The sequence below is a fragment of the Mobula hypostoma genome, chromosome 4, assembly GCF_963921235.1.
Source record: "Mobula hypostoma chromosome 4, sMobHyp1.1, whole genome shotgun sequence".
Classification (NCBI taxonomy): Eukaryota; Metazoa; Chordata; class Chondrichthyes; order Myliobatiformes; family Myliobatidae; genus Mobula; species Mobula hypostoma.
Genome location: NC_086100.1, coordinates 9,840,471 through 9,856,266, shown reverse-complemented (window position 1 = coordinate 9,856,266; position 15,796 = coordinate 9,840,471). Strand labels below are relative to the sequence as shown.

General features: G+C 45.9%; 1 protein-coding gene across 1 annotated transcript in view; it reads right to left on the bottom strand.

Moving 5' to 3' along the window:
• mmp23bb (matrix metallopeptidase 23bb) overlaps window positions 1-15,796 on the bottom strand; it is a 47,900-nt gene that overhangs the window by 10,351 nt on the left and 21,753 nt on the right. Inside the window, exons 4-5 of the mRNA XM_063044782.1 lie at window positions 8,877-9,044; window positions 2,907-3,071 (exon numbers count right to left, since the gene is read on the bottom strand). Coding sequence (XP_062900852.1) covers window positions 2,907-3,071; window positions 8,877-9,044 — 333 coding nt within the window. The remainder of the gene's footprint in view (window positions 1-2,906; window positions 3,072-8,876; window positions 9,045-15,796) is intronic.

Genomic DNA, 15,796 nt, shown 5'->3' with positions numbered 1-15,796 from the left:
GACCATATGAATACTAATTTAATTGGTTCAGCACTACATTGTGGGATGAAGGGCCTGTTCCTGTGCTGTACTGATCTACGTTGTATACTTTGAAAAGTGATTGGAGGAAAATATAGGGGAGGATGCCAGGCACAGGGTTCTAACACAGACAGTGATGGGTGCTTGGAAGGCGCTGCCAGGGGTGATGCTAGAGGTACTAACATGAGGGATATTGGAGTAGACACGTGGAGGATAGAAAAATGGAGGGCTGTGTGGGAGGGAGGGAAGGGTGAGACTGACCTCGGAGTAGGTTAAAAGGTCGGCACAACCGCGTGGGCTGAAAGGCCGGTACTGCGGTTGCATAGCAGTCAGCAAAACGCTTTACCGTGCCAGTGATTCAGGTTCATTTCCTATAAGGAGTTTTGTCCCTCCTCCCCGTGAACACGTGGGTTTCCTCCAGTTGCTCCAGTTTCCTTTCACATTCCAAAGATGCATAGATTAGGGTTAGTAAATTGTGGGCTTGCTCTGTTGCCACTGGCAGCACAGGACACTTGCGGGCTGCCCTCAGTGCATCCTTACACTGTGCTGGTAGTTGACGCAAACAACACATTTCACTTTATGTTTTGATGTACACCAGCACTGGAAGAGAGTAGGGCACAGGGCCAGTTCCCATGTGGGTGAACAGCACATCTGGACGGATGTGGAAAATGGGTAACCTGGTCAGTGTCACAGGGTGTGGTGACACTGAAAAAAAATCTGGAACATAGGAGATTGAGGGGTTACCTGATATATTAAATCATGAGGACTATAGACAAGTTAAAGTATATAGTCATTTTCCCATGGACAGGTCTGAGATTAGAACATAGAACAATACAGACCCATGATGTTGTGCCAATCTTTTAGCCAACTCTATGATCAATTTAACCTTTCCCTCCCACATAGCCCTCCATTTTTCTATCATCTATGTGCTGGTCTAAGAGCTTCTTAAATCGCCCTAATGTATCTGCCTCTACCACCTTAAAGGCGAGTAATTTAAAAGGGACATCAGGGGCAGCTTCCTCATGCTGACAATAGTGCATTTTTGGAATAAACCAGGAAATTGCACGCCACTCAGTCTGAAGTTAGTGTTTGGTAAATTATTTAAAGCAACTCTAAGGGACAGGATACATAAGTATTTGGATAGACGGGGCCTGATTAGAGATAGCATAGCTTTGTGTCTGGTAGAACATATCTAACCTGAGATGGCATGGTAGCATAGTGGTTAACCTAACACTTTACAGATTCAATTCCTGCTGCTGCTTGTAAGGAGTTTGTATGTTCCCCCCCACCCCCGAGACTGTGTGGGTTTCCTCCTGGTGCTCCGGTTTCCTCCTACAGTCCAAAGACATACCGGTTGGTAGGTTAGTTGGGCATTGTAAATTGTCCTGTGATTAGGCTAGGATTAAACCAGTAGGCTGTTGGGTGGCGCAGCTCGAAGACTAGAAGGACTTGTTCCATGCTGTAGTTCAATAAATAATTTAAATAAATAAGCTGTTTTACAGACATTTTGAGGAGGTTATGAGGAAAGCTGATGAAGAAAAGGTAGTGGACGTTGTCTACATGAACTTTAGCAAGTCCTTTGACAAGTTCTCACTTGGGAGGCAGGTCAAGAAGGTTTAGTTGCTTAGCGTTTAGGATTAGATTCAGAATCAACTCATTGGGGAAGACAGTCAGAGGATTTAGATGATTGTCTCTCTAATGAGAGGCCTGTGAGTCTTGTCATCTTCAGAAGTTTTCTGATGACTCGGCCATAGTTGGATGCATCAGCAAGGGAGATGATCCTGAGTACAGGGCTATGGTAGGAAACTTTGTCACATGGTGTGAGCAGAATTATCTGCAGCTTAATGTGAAAAAGACTAAGGAGCTGGTGGTAGACCTGCGGAGAGCTAAGGTACCAGTGACCCCTGTCTCCATCCAGGGGGTCAGTGTGGACATGGTGGAGGATTACAAATACCTGGGGATACGAATTGACAATAAACTGAACTGGTCAAAGAACACTGAGGCTGTCTACAAGAAGGGTCAGAGCCATCTCTATTTCCTGAGGAGACTGAGGTCCTTTAACATCTGCCGGACGATGCTGAGGATGTTCTACGAGTCTGTGGTGGCCAGTGCTATAATGTTTGGTGTTGTGTGCTGGGGCAGCAGGCTGAGGGTAGCAGACACCAACAGAATCAACAAACTCATTCGTAAGGCCAGTGATGTTGTGGGGATGGAACTGGACTCTCTGACGGTGGTGTCTGAAAAGAGGATGCTGTCCAAGTTGCATGCCATCTTGGACAATGTCTCCCATCCAGTACATAATGTACTGGGTGGGCACAGGAGTACATTCAGCCAAAGTCTCATTCCACCGAGATGCAACACAGAGCATCAAAGGAAGTCATTCCTGCCTGTGGCCATCAAACTTTACAACTCCTCCCTTGGAGGGTCAGACACCCTGAGCCAATAGGCTGGTCCTGGACTTATTTCCTGGAATAATTTACGTATTATTATTTAATTATTTATGGTTTTATATTGCTATATCTATACTCTATTCTTGGTTGCTGAACTGTAACAAAACTCAATTTCCCTCGGGATCAATAAAGTATGACTATGACTATGTGACTAGTGATGTGTCGTTGGGATCAGTGCTAGGTCTATTGTTGTTCATCATCTCTATATTAATATATTTAAGCTGTAGACAGATAAATATTTGAAGGATTGGGTAGTTGAGGGTTATGGCAATCTGGAATTGAAGAGGGATTGAAGCCAGTAGAGACCAGCCATGAGCAGATTGAAAGGCAGGGCAGATTTGAGGGGCTGAATAGCCTGCCCCTGCTCCTATTTTCGTCTTGCTGACCAGAACGTCAGCTAATCATATACACTTCTGTGTTGGTACACAGTTCACTCACCGTAGAGTCTCTGGATTCCCCAGATGTCATCCTGTGTGATTCGTCGCTGGCCGGTGAAAGTTGCATTGGGGTGCATGAGTGCGCTCATGTTGCGGGAATGCATCAGCCCCAGCGCATGTCCGATCTCATGTGCTGCGACCTGCACCAGGTCATTCAGCCAGACACCTGTCAACAGAGCAGAAGAAACTGAGTGACGGTTATCCATTAGGCCTCGACCACGACTCCTTTAGAGTGTCAGCTTTCCTTAGGCAGTCTGAACGCTATATAAATGCATGGACCTGTCAAACGTTGCAGTTGTACCCACCTCTGCCACAACCACTCACTTCTATATTTCCTATTGTAACGTACAGTAATTTTGTATGTATTGCACTGTCGGGCTACCGCAAATTTCACAGGGTATGGCTTGTTACATACACCTGTTAGGGTGCATTCTCCAGTTACCTTATAGGGTGATAATGACAAACCTGACCCCTACTGTAGATGGGTGGCAGGAGATTGGGATGGGGGGTGTGGAAAATAATCGGACTGTTGGGAATGCTTGATAATCCCTTCCATGGGTGGTGTAGCAGTTAGCGCGACGCTGTTCCATCTCGGGGCATTACGGAGCTCAGAGTTCCTTTCTGGCACCATCTGTAAGGACTCCCTGTACAACCTGCCATGGAATGTGTGGGTCTTCTCCCGATGCCCTGGTTTATTTATTTATTTACTGAGCTATAGAGCGGAATAGGCCTTTTGAGCCACGGCACCCAGCAGGCCACCGATTTAATCTGAGCCTAATCACAGGACAATTTTCATCTAGGATGTTAATCAGTGTGGAATATTGAGACCATAATATCATAAGATTTAGCAGCAGAATTAGGCCATTCGGCCCATTGAGACTGCTCCACCATTCCATCACGGTTGGTTTATACCTCGCTCATCCTCACTTTTCGGAAACAGGAGCACCTGGAGGAGACTCACGCAGTCATGGGGAGAACATATCTGTGTGGCTGTACCTTACTGATATCCTTGTGCTTGCTGTCTTGTATGTCCTATGTGTACTTGGTACTGTGTGTGACTGCTGATACTGTGTTTTGCACTCTAGTTCCAGAGTAATACTGTTTCATTTGGCTGTATACATGAGTATTGGCAATTAAACAAATTGAATTGAGTTGAAAAAGTAACAAAATCCATTGTAGTACAAAGCAGACAGAGTGCTCACAGTGTTGCTATACTGAGTTAGTGACTAGGGTTGTGCTAATTGGTTCAAGAACCGAATGGTTGAAGGTAAGTAACTGTTATTTCTGTGTGTGGTGTTCTAAATTCTAATTAGATTCAGGGTGAAAAAAAAACTTCTTCCTTGGACCCGTCTAAACTTATTGACTCTTACCATAAACCCACACCTTTATGTTTCGGATACTTCTGCTACAGGAAAATCTTCTCACTAAATTAATAATGCCACTTATGGGTTGCAAGGAGCCTTAGTTCATTCTCTCTTCTCCCTCTCTTTTTGGGCAGAAGAAAGATCTACAAAAGATTTTTAGCCAGAGGGTGGTGAGTAGATGGAACAGAGGAAGTGGTTGAGGCAGGTACAATAGTATCATTGAAGAAGCACTTGGACAGGTACATGGGGCTTGGCAGGATATGGGCCATATACAGGAAAGCATCATGGTCAGCATGGAGTTATTGGGCCGAATGGCATGTGTCTTCTGATGACACCCTGGGTCTATAAATGATTTGGATGAACATCCAGCTTCTGGGACAACAATCAAAATAAGCAAGGACCCCTCCCACCCTGGATGCTTTCTGTTCTCTCCTCTCCTGTGGGGCAAACCTTGAGAGGACCTACCAGCAGGCTCAAAGGCAACTCCTATCCTGCTGTTATAAGACTCTTTGAACAAACTTAATTCTTTATGTAGCCCTTGTATCAGATCAGAGGGTCTGTCCTGAGATCAGCACGTAGGTTCCTTCACAAAGAAGCTGCCACTGTTTGCGCAAATTCGGCATGTCACTGAAAGTCTGACAAACTTCTATAGGTGTACAGTGGAGAGTGGATGCATCACTGCCAGGTACGGATTCGCCAATGCCCATGAACAGAAAAGCATTCAAAAATTGGTGGACACAGCCCAGCTCGTCACAGGCAAAGTCCTCCCCACTAATGAGCACACCTACATGGAGCGCTGTCACAGGAAATAGCATCCAGCATCAAGGAGCCCCACCAACCAGGACATACTTTCTTCTTGCTGCTGCCCTCGGGAAGGAGATACAGGAGCCCTAGATCCCTCGCACCAGGTTTAGGAACAGTTGCTACCCTACTGAACCAGCATGGATAAATGATTCCACAACCCATGAACTAACTTTCAAGGTCTCAACAACTCATAGCTCAGTTTTATTTATTTATTTATCTATCTATTTTATTATTTGTTTGTTTATCTATTTATTTACAACTTGCATAGTTTGTCTTGTTTTCAGACTGGTTATTTGTCAGTCTTTGTGTGAAGTTTTTCATTGATTCTCTTGTATTTCTTTGTGCCACTGTAAATGCCCGCAAGGAAATAAATCTTGGCATAGTTTATAGAGTCATAGAGTCACAGAAAAGTACAACACTGAAACAGGCCCTTCGGCCTATCTATTCCGTGCAGAGCCATTTAAACTGCCTACTCTCGTCGATCAATCACCGGCAATCAGCTAGAGCTCAAGAAAAGCAGCTATGATCTGCGCAAAGCTATCAAAGCTGCAAAACAACAATACAGGGACAAGATTGTGTCAAGATTCACAACGAATACAACACATGACTTGTGGTGAGGGTTGCATACCATTGCAGACTTCAAAGACAAAGGTAGTGGTGCCACCAACATCGTGGCCCCTCCCAGATGAGCGCAATCGCTGTAACGCTCGGTTTGACGTTGCTAACTCTGAGCCTCCGAGGAAAGCCACCGCTACAACCTGCAACCTGGTCATCCCTGAGGCTGAGGTACGCAGATGTTTCCAACGAGCGGACAGTTGAAAGGCTGCGGGACCGGACGGCATCCCAGGGCGAGTACTCATGATGGGCACAGCACACTGGCAGGTAAGTTTACTGCCATGTTTAATCTCTCCCTCTCCTAGTGTAGAGTGTCCTCCTGCTTCAAATTATCCACCATTGTCCCTGTACCAAACAAACCATGGTAACATGTCTGAATGACTGGCACCCTGTCACACTCACCTCAATAATAAGCAGATGCTTTGAGAGGCTGGTCAAGGATTACATCTGCAGCTTGCTACCACCCACACTGGACACACTACAATTTGCCTAGCAACACAATTGATCGACGGATGACACAATAGCCACTACTCCATATACCATCCTCCACATCTGGAGAAGAGGGATGCTTATGTGAGAATGCTGTTCTTGGACTATAGTTCAGAATTCAACACAATAACTCCATTCAGGCTTGACAAGAAGCTCAGAGAACTCGGCCTTGACCCTGCCTGGTGCATCTGGAACCTGGACATGCTGTCAGATCGCCAGCAGGTGATAAGAGTGGGCTCCCTCACCTCCACCCCTCTGCCTCTCAATACAGGAGCCCCTCAGGGCTGTGTACTAAGCCCCCTCCTTTACTCCCTATATACCCACGACTGTGTCGCCACCGACAGCTCTAATCTGCTAATTAAATTTGTTGATGACACTACATTCATTGGCCCAATCTTAAACAATAACGAGGTGGCCTACGGACAAGTCATCTCTCTGACATAGTGGTGTTAAGAAAACAACCTCTCCCTCAATGTCGCAAAAACAAAGGAGCTGGTTGCGGATTACAAGAGGAATGGAGACAGGCTGACCCCTGTTAACATCAATGGATCTTGGGTTGAGAGGGTAAACAGCTTCAAGTTCCTCGGCATCCACATCACCGAGGACCTCACGTGGTCTGTACACACCAGCTGTGTGGTGAAAAAAGCACAACAGTGCTTCTTTCACCTCAGACGGTTGAGGAAGTTTGGTATGGGCCCCCAAATCCTAAGAACTTTCTACAGGGGGCACAACTGAGAGCATCCTGACTGGCTGCATCACTGCCTGTTTTGGGAACTGAACCTCCCTTAATCACAGGACTCTGCAGAGAGTGGTGCGGACAGCCCAGCACATCTGTAGTTGAGAACTTCCCAAGGTTCAGGACAGGTGTGAGAAAGGGACCCAAAGGATCATTGGGGACCCAAGTCACCCCAACCACAATCTATTCCAGCTTCTACCATCCGGGAAACGGTACCACAGCATTAAAGCCAGGACCAACAGGCTCCGGGACAGCTTCTTCCACCAGGCCATCAGACTGATTAACTCAGGCTGATTTGAGTGTATTTCTATGTTACATTGACTGTTCTATTTATTATAAGTTACTATGATCGTACATTGCACATTCAGACGGAGATGTAACGATAAGATTTTTACTCACGTATGTGAAGGACGTAAGAAATAATGTCAATTCAATGGATAACATATATGTATTCTGATAATAAATTTATTTTGAACATTGAACTTGAAAGGATTCTTCATACACTAAATGATGAACCCTTGATCCCCCTTGTGACCCTTGCATGTTATTTGTCTAACTACATTCTCTGAGACAGAAACACAATATTCTGTATTCCTTTACAACTCTACCATTGTAACCACCTCAGCATTTTAGGAACAGAGGAAGTGGTTGAGGCAGTTACAATGGTAGTATTTAAGAAGTACTTGGATAGGTACAGGGAGGGGCAGGGCTTGGAGGGATATGGGCTGAACGGAGGAAACTGGGACTGGCTGGGTGGTCACAGTTGTCAGCACGGACCGGCTGGGCAGAAGGGCCTCTATTTGTGCCGTATGCTCTGTGACTCAATAATTAACCCATACCAATCAGCCACCACTCACTGAACCACTACAAACCTCGCCTGCCCTCTTATAAGACCATATGACCATAAGATATAAGCTGAAATAGGCCATTCCATTATGGCTGATTTATTATCCCTGTCAACCCATTTTCCTGCCTTCTCCACATAACCTTTACTAATCAAGAACCTATCAACCTCTACCTTAAATATACCCAAAGACTTGGCCTCTAAATCTGTCTGTGGCAATGAATTCCACAGAGCCACCACCCTGTGAATACATGGTGCCCCCTGCTCCAAGACTCTCCCACTATAGGAATCTTCCTTGCCTCATCTATTCTATCTCGGCCTTTCAATATTTGATAGTATTCAATATAAGGGGAGGAGGAGAAGATGGTGACACGATGCAGCGAGCGCGGTCACTCCAGTGGTGATATCTGTTACTTGTCAAGTAGGTACCATGCACAATTCTGATTTGATGGAGACAGACGTGAGAGTACGGAGGAACATCTGGAGAAACTTCTGAAATGCCCGCTTCACTGCCGCTGTTACTGTGTGATCCAGAATCTTTGGAGCAGAAGGCCCCGAATCCTCGGCTTTGCGTGTTTCAGCGGCCGGGGCGAGGTCGAAGGCGCTCGGCAGAGGATGGCGCTCGGGAGGCTGTATCAGAGGGGCTGGTCGGAGGCTCGAAGTTTTCGGACGGGCGGACTCAGTGTCGGCTGTGGTCAGGTGCTTCCAATGCATCGGCAGTTGTCAGTGCATGGAGGTTTATGGCAGGGAGTTTCTCCCTTTGCCGCCTGCTATTGGGGACTTGGGAGTCGATCGGGACTTTGAGACTTTTTTTTTTACCATGCCCATGGTCTGTTCTTTATCAAATTATGGTATTGCTTTGCACTGCTGTAACTATATGTTATAATTATGTGGTTCTGTTAGTGTTAGTCTTTGGTTTGTCCTGTTTTTCTGTGATATCACTCTGGAGGAACATTGTATCATTTCTTAATGCATGCATGCATTTCTAAATGACAATAAACGAGGACTGAGTGTTCTCATAATCTAAGATCCCCCTTATTCCTCTCAACTCCAGTGAGTACAGGCCCAGAGACACAAATGCCCCTCATACATCAACCCTTTCATTCCTTCTGACAGTACCTTGTTTCCAGCTGAATCTGGACTTGCCCAGAATCCAGAACTCGTGATTATCGAAGTGAATCTCGCCGAGTGGAGGCAGGAAGGCGTGAGCCAGCTCTCCATTGAGTCCGTCAAAGCAGGGGTGGAGTGGGGCAAACCAGCAGTCAGTGTGGTTAAACGTGTAAAACCCTGTAATACATTTCAAGTTAGATTTAAGAACAAATAGATCCACCTTTCCATGATCGAAGAAGAAAAATTTCTGGCAGAATGTGACAGGTCATTCTGTGTACAGGTCAGTGACCAGTGGTGTTCTGTAGGAATCTGTTCTCTGTCCCCTGCTTGTTGCTATTTTACCAATAGCTTGAATGAGGAAATAGAAGTTTGAGTTAGTAAAGTGGGTTCGTAAGTTTCACGTGTCACAAAGGTTGGTGGGATTGTGGATATGTCAAAGGTTGCATAGGTTACAATGGGACACTGATAGGATGCAGAGCTGGGCTAAGAAGTGGCAGATGGAGTTCAATCCAGTAACTTGTGAACTTTGAAAGGTCAAACATGAGGGTGGATTACATGGATAATGGTAGGATTCCTAGCAGCGTGGAGAAACAGAGAGATCTTGATGTTGATGTCCGTAGACCCCTCAAAGATGCCTTGGACGTTAATGGATAAGAAGGTGTATGGTGTGTTGGCCTTCAATAGTTGGGGGATTGAGCTCAAAAGTTATGAAGCAATGTTGCAGTTCTATAAAGCCCTGGTTAGACCAGACTTGACATATTGTGTTCATTTCTGGGTGTCTCATTATAGGAAGGATGTGGAAGCTTTAGAGAGGGTGCACAGATTTACCAGTGTACTGCCTGGATTCGATGAGGAAAAGCTGAGCACACTGGGGCTTTTCTCTTTGGAACAAAGGAGGATGAGAGGTGACTTGATAGAGGTGTTGAAGATGATAAGAGGCATAGACAGAGTGGACAGTCAGAGACTTTTTCCCCTGGTGGAAATGGCTAATATGAGAGTGCATCATCTTAAGGTGAGAAAAATATAGGGGAGATGTCAGAGGTTGTTTTTACACAGAGAGTTGTTGGTGTGTGGAGCATACTGCCAGGGGTGGTGGTAGAGGCAGATACATTAGGGACGTTTGAGAGATTCACTGTTAGGCACATGGATGAAAGAAAATGTGAGGCTCTGTGGAAGGGAAGCATTGGACTGATCATGGAAAAGACTAAAAAGTCAGAAATAAATCAGCATCTTTTGTGCTGACCGCTCTCTCTGTGTAAGGAGGGACACAAAATGCTGGGATCTAGAGCCACTCACTAAACTCTGAAAGAACTCAGTGGGTCAGCGGCATCTGTGGAGGGAAATACACAGTCAATATCTCAGGTTGCGACTTTTCATCTGGACTGGAAGAGTAGAGGACAAAAAGACAGTAAAAGGTGTTGGGGGGTGGAGCCAGCGCTGGCAGGTGATGGGTCGCTTCACGTGAGGAAGGTCAGTAGGCAGAAGAGGGAGGGGGAAACGCGAGGATGTGTGGGAAGACTAATCAATCTCTTGTACAATGGTGTACACAATCATGAGTAGTATAGATGGGATAAACGTACTCTTTGAAAGGGAACCAGAACTCAGAGGGCATAGCAGTAAGGTGAGAGGGGAGTGATTTGTCAGAATCGGATAATATCACTGACATACAATGTGAAATTGCTGTTTTGAGGCAACAGTACAGTGCAACACATTAAAAAGTCTATAAATTACAATGAGGATATATAAAAAGTAAATAAACAGTATACAAAGAGAACAAAATAGTGTGGTAGTTTTCATAGGCTGATAGGCTGTTCAGAAATCTGATGGCCAAAGAAGCTGTACCTAAAATGCTGAGTGTAACTTCTGAGGTGTAGAGAGGGGTGGGTATGTGGAATGAGCTGACAGCAAAAGTAATTGAAGCAGGTTCAATTATGGCATTTATAAGTCAGTTAGATAAGACCATAAGACAAAGGACTAGAATTAGGCCATTTGGCCCATCGAGTGTACCACCTTTCCACTGTGGCTGATTTATTATACCTCTCAACCTCACTCTCCAGCCTTCTCGCCATAGCATTTAGCACCCTGATTAATCAAGAACTTATCACCTCCATTTTAAATATACTCAATGACTTGGCCTCCACAGCCATCCTTGGCAATGAATTAGGCAGATTCACCACGCCATCATCCCTGTTCTAAATTGACAGCCCCCTGTTCTGAGACCGTACCCTCTGGTCCTAAACTCCCTTGCTATAGAAAAACATCCTCTCCACACCTACTCCAACTTGGCCTTTCAATATTCCATAGTTTTCAGTGAGATTTCCCTCATTCTTCTAAACTGCAGCGAGTACAGGCCCTGAGCCATCAAACAGTCCTCATATGTTAACCTTTTCATTCCCAGATTCATTCTTGTGAACGTCCTGTGGACCATCTCCAATGCCAGCACATTTTTTCTCAGTTAAGGGGCCTAAATCTTCTCACAATATTTCGTGCAGTCTGACCAATACCTTTTAAAGCCTCAGCATTACATCCTTGTTTTTATATTCTACTCCTCTCAAAATAAATGCTAACATTGCATTTGCCTTCCTCACCCCCGATTCATCCTGCCAGTATGCCTTTAGGGGGTCCTGAACAAGGACTCCCAAGCCCCTTTTGCACCTCTGATTTTTAAATTTTCTCTCAATTTAGAAAATAGTCTCTGCCTCTATTCCTTCTACCAAAGTGCATGACCATACACTTCCCTACACTATGTTCTATCTGCCACTTCTTTACCCATTCTCCCAATCTGTCTAAGTCCTTCTGCAGACTCCCTGCTTCCTCAACAATAGCTGCCCTTTACCCATCTTTGAATTTTCTACAAACTTGGCTAAAAAGCCATCAATTCTGTCATCTAAATTGTTGACATATAATGTAAAAAGTATTGGTCCCAATACCGACCCCAGCAGAACAGCACTAGTCACTGGCAGCCAACCAGAACAGGCCCCCTTTATTCCCACTCTTTGCTTCCTGCCAGCATGCATTCTCCTATTCATGCTAGTGTCTTTCCCGTAACACCACGAGATCTTATCTTGTTAAGCAGCCTCATCTGCGGCACCTTGTGAAAGGCTTTCTGAAAATCCAAGTACGTAACGTCCACTGACTCTCCTTTGTCCATCCTGCCTGTGATTTCCTCAAATAGTTCCAACAGATTTGTCAGGAAACCTTAACACAAGGAAATCTGCAGATGCTGTTCCTTCAAGCAACACACACAAAATGCTGGTGAACGCAGCAGGCCAGGCAGCATCTATAGGAAGAAGCACAGTCGACATTTCAGGCTGAGAGCATTCGTCAGGACTAACTGAAAGAAGAGATAGTAAGAGTTTTGAAAGTGGGAGGGGGAGGGGGAGATCTGAAATGATAGAAGAAGACAGGAGGGGGAGGGATAGAGCCAAGAGCTGGACAGGTGATTGGCAAAAGGGATACAAGGCTGGAGAAAGGAGAGGATCATGGGACGGGAGGCCTACGGAGAAAGAAAGGGGGAGGGGAGTGCCAGAGGAAGATGGAGAGCAGGCAAGGAGTAATTGTGAGAGGGACAGAGAGAAGGAGAAAAAAAGAAAAATAATAATAAATAAGGGATGGGGTAAGAACGGGAGGAGGGGCATTCACGGAAGTTAAAGGCAACACTTCACCTGTGAGTCGGCTGGGGTGATATACTGCGTCCAGTGCTCCCAATACGGCCTTCTATATATTGGTGAGACCTGACGCAGACTGGGAGACCGCTTTGCTGAACACCTACGCTCTGTCCACCAGAGAAAGCAGGATTTCCAGTGGCCGCACATTTTAATTCCACGTCCCATTCCCATTCTGACATGTCTATCCACGGCCTCCTCTACTGTAAAGATGAAGCCACACTCAGGTTGGAGGAACAACACCTTATATTCCGTCTGGGTAGCCTCCAACCTGATGGCATGAACATCGACTTCTCTAACTTCCGTTAATGCCCCTCCTCCCGTTCTTACCCCAGCCCTTATTTATTTATTTATTTATTCCTTCTCCCTCTCTCTCTCTCTCTCTCTCTCTCTCTCTCTTTTCTCTCTCTCTGTCCTTCTCACAATTACTCTTTGCCTGCTCTCCATCTTCCTCTGGTGCTCCCCTCCCCCTTTCTTTCTCCCTAGGCCTCCCGTCCCATGATCCTCTCCCTTCTCCAGCCTTGTATCCCTTTTGCCAATCAACTTTCCAGCTCTTAGCTTCATCCCATCCCTCCTGTCTTCTCCTATCATTTCGGATCTCCCCCTCCCCCTCCCGCTTTCAAATCTCTTCTTTCAGTTAGTCCTGACGAAGCGTCTCAGCCCGAAACGTCAACTGTGTTTCTTCCTATGGATGCTGTCTGGCCTTCTGCGTTCCACAAGCATTTTGTGTGTGTTGTCAGGAAACCCTGCTGACTTTATCACATACCCCTAAGTACTCTGCAACCACATTATTAAGAATAGGCTCCAATACCTTCCCAACACTGAAAGTCAGACAACTAGCCTATAATTTCCTTTCTTCTGCCTCTCTCTGTTCTTAAGGAGTGGAATGATATTTGCATTTTTCCAGTCCTCGGGGCCCATTGCAGAATCCAGTGATACTTGAAAAATCATTATTAATGCCTTCACAATCTCTTCAGCTTCCTCTTTCAAAATCCTGGGGTGTAGTCCATCTGGTTTAGGTCACTTGTCTACCTTCAGACCTTTCAACTCCCCAAGCACCGTCTCCTGAGTAAGAGCAACTACACTCACTTCTGCCCCATCGCTCTTGAATTTCTAGCATACTACGAGTGTCTTTCACAGTGAAAACAGATGCAAAATATTTTTCTCCAAACTAAAGGTGTAGCTATGGGCACCCGTATGGGTCCTAGCTATGCCTGCCTTTTTGTTGGCTTTGTGGAACAATCTATGTTCTGTGCCTATTCTGGTATCTGTTCCCCACTTTTCCTTTGCTACATTGACAACTGCATTGGCGCTGCTTCCTGCACGCATGCAGAGCTCGTTGACTTTATTAACTTTGCCTCCAACTTTCACCCTGCCCTCAAGTTTACCTGGTCCATTTCCGACACCTCCCTCCCCTTTCTGTCTCTGTCTCTGGAGACAGCTTATCCACTGATGTCTACTATAAGCCTACTGACTCTCACAGCTATCTGGACTATTCCTCTTCCCACCCTGTCTCTTGCAAAAATGCCATCCCCTTCTCGCAATTCCTCCATCTCCACCACATCTGCTCTCAGGATGAGGCTTTTCATTGCAGGACGAGGGAGATGTCTTCCTTTTTTAAAGAAAGGGGCTTCCCTTCCTCCACTATCAACTCTGCTCTCAAACGCATCTCCCCCATTTCACGTACATCTGCTCTCACTCCATCCTCCCGCCACCCCACTAGGAATAGGGTTCCCCTGGTCCTCACCTACCACCCCACCAGCCTCCGGGTTCAACATATTATTCTCCGTAACTTCCGCCACCTCCAACGGGATCCCACCACTAAGCACATCTTTCCCTCCCCGCCCCTCTGCTTTCCGCAGGGATCGCTCCCAACGCAACTCCCTTGTCCATTTGTCCCCCCCATCCCTCCCCACTGATCTCCCTCCTGGCACTTATCCTTGTAAGCGGAACAAGTGCTACACATGCCCTTACACTTCCTCCCTTACCACCATTCAGGGCCCCAAACAGTCCTTCCAGGTGAGGCGACACTTCACCTGTGAGTCGACTGGGGTGATATACTGCGTCCGGTGCTCCCGATTTGGCCTTCTATATATTGGCGAGACCCGACGCAGACTGGGAGACCGCTTTGCTGAACACCTACGCTCTGTCCGCCAGAGAAAGCAGGATCTCCCAGTGGCCACACATTTTAATTCCACATCCCATTCCCATTCTGACATGTCTATCAACGGCCTCCTCTACTGTAAAGATGAAGCCACACTCAGGTTGGAGGAACAACACCTTATATTCCATCTGGGTAGCCTCCAACCTGATGGCATGAACATTGACTTCTCTAACTTCCGCTAATGCCCCACCTCCTCCTCGTACCCCATCTGTTATTTATTTTTATACACACATTCTTTCTCTCTCTCTCCTTTTTCTCCCTCTGTCCCTCTGACTATACCCCTTGCCCATCCTCTGGGCTCCCCCCCCCACCTTGTCTTTCTCCCTCGGCCTCCTGTCCCATGATCCTCTCATATCCCCTTTGCCAATCAACTGTCCAGCTCTTGGCTCCATCCCTCTCCCTCCTGTCTTCTCCTATCATTTTGTATCTCCCCCTCCCCCTCTCACCTTCAAATCTCTTACTAACTCTTCCTTCAGTTAGTCCTGACGAAGGGTCTCGGCCTGAAACGTCGACTGTACCTCTTCCTAGAGATGCTGCCTGGACTGCTGCGTTCACCAGCAACTTTGATGTGTGTTGCTTGAATTTCCAGCATCTGCAGAATTCCTGTTGTTTGCAAAATATTTACAGTATTAAGTCCCTCTGCCATTTCTTTGTCCCCCATTATTAACTCTTCAGCGTCATTTCCAGGGGTATGACTTCTCTTTTTCTCTTAATATATACCTTCTTTTGGTACCTTCTTTTATATTATTGGATATCCTACCTTCATATTTCATCATTTCTCTCCTTGCGGCTTTTTTAGCTGCCTTCTGTTGTGTTTTAAAAGCTTCTCAATCCTCTAACTTCCCACTAATTTTTGCTATATTATATGCCCTCTCTTTTTCTTTTATGCTGTCTTCAACTTCCCTTGTCAGCCACAATTGTGTCATCTTGCCCCTGGAATACTACTTCATCTTTGGGTTGTATCTATCCTGCACCTTTCTAATTGCCCCCAGAAACTCCAACCGTTGCTATTCTGTCATCATCCTTGCTAGTGTTCCCTTCCAGTCAATTTTGGAAATCAACTCTCCCATGCCTCTGTAATTCCTGTTACTCTACTTATA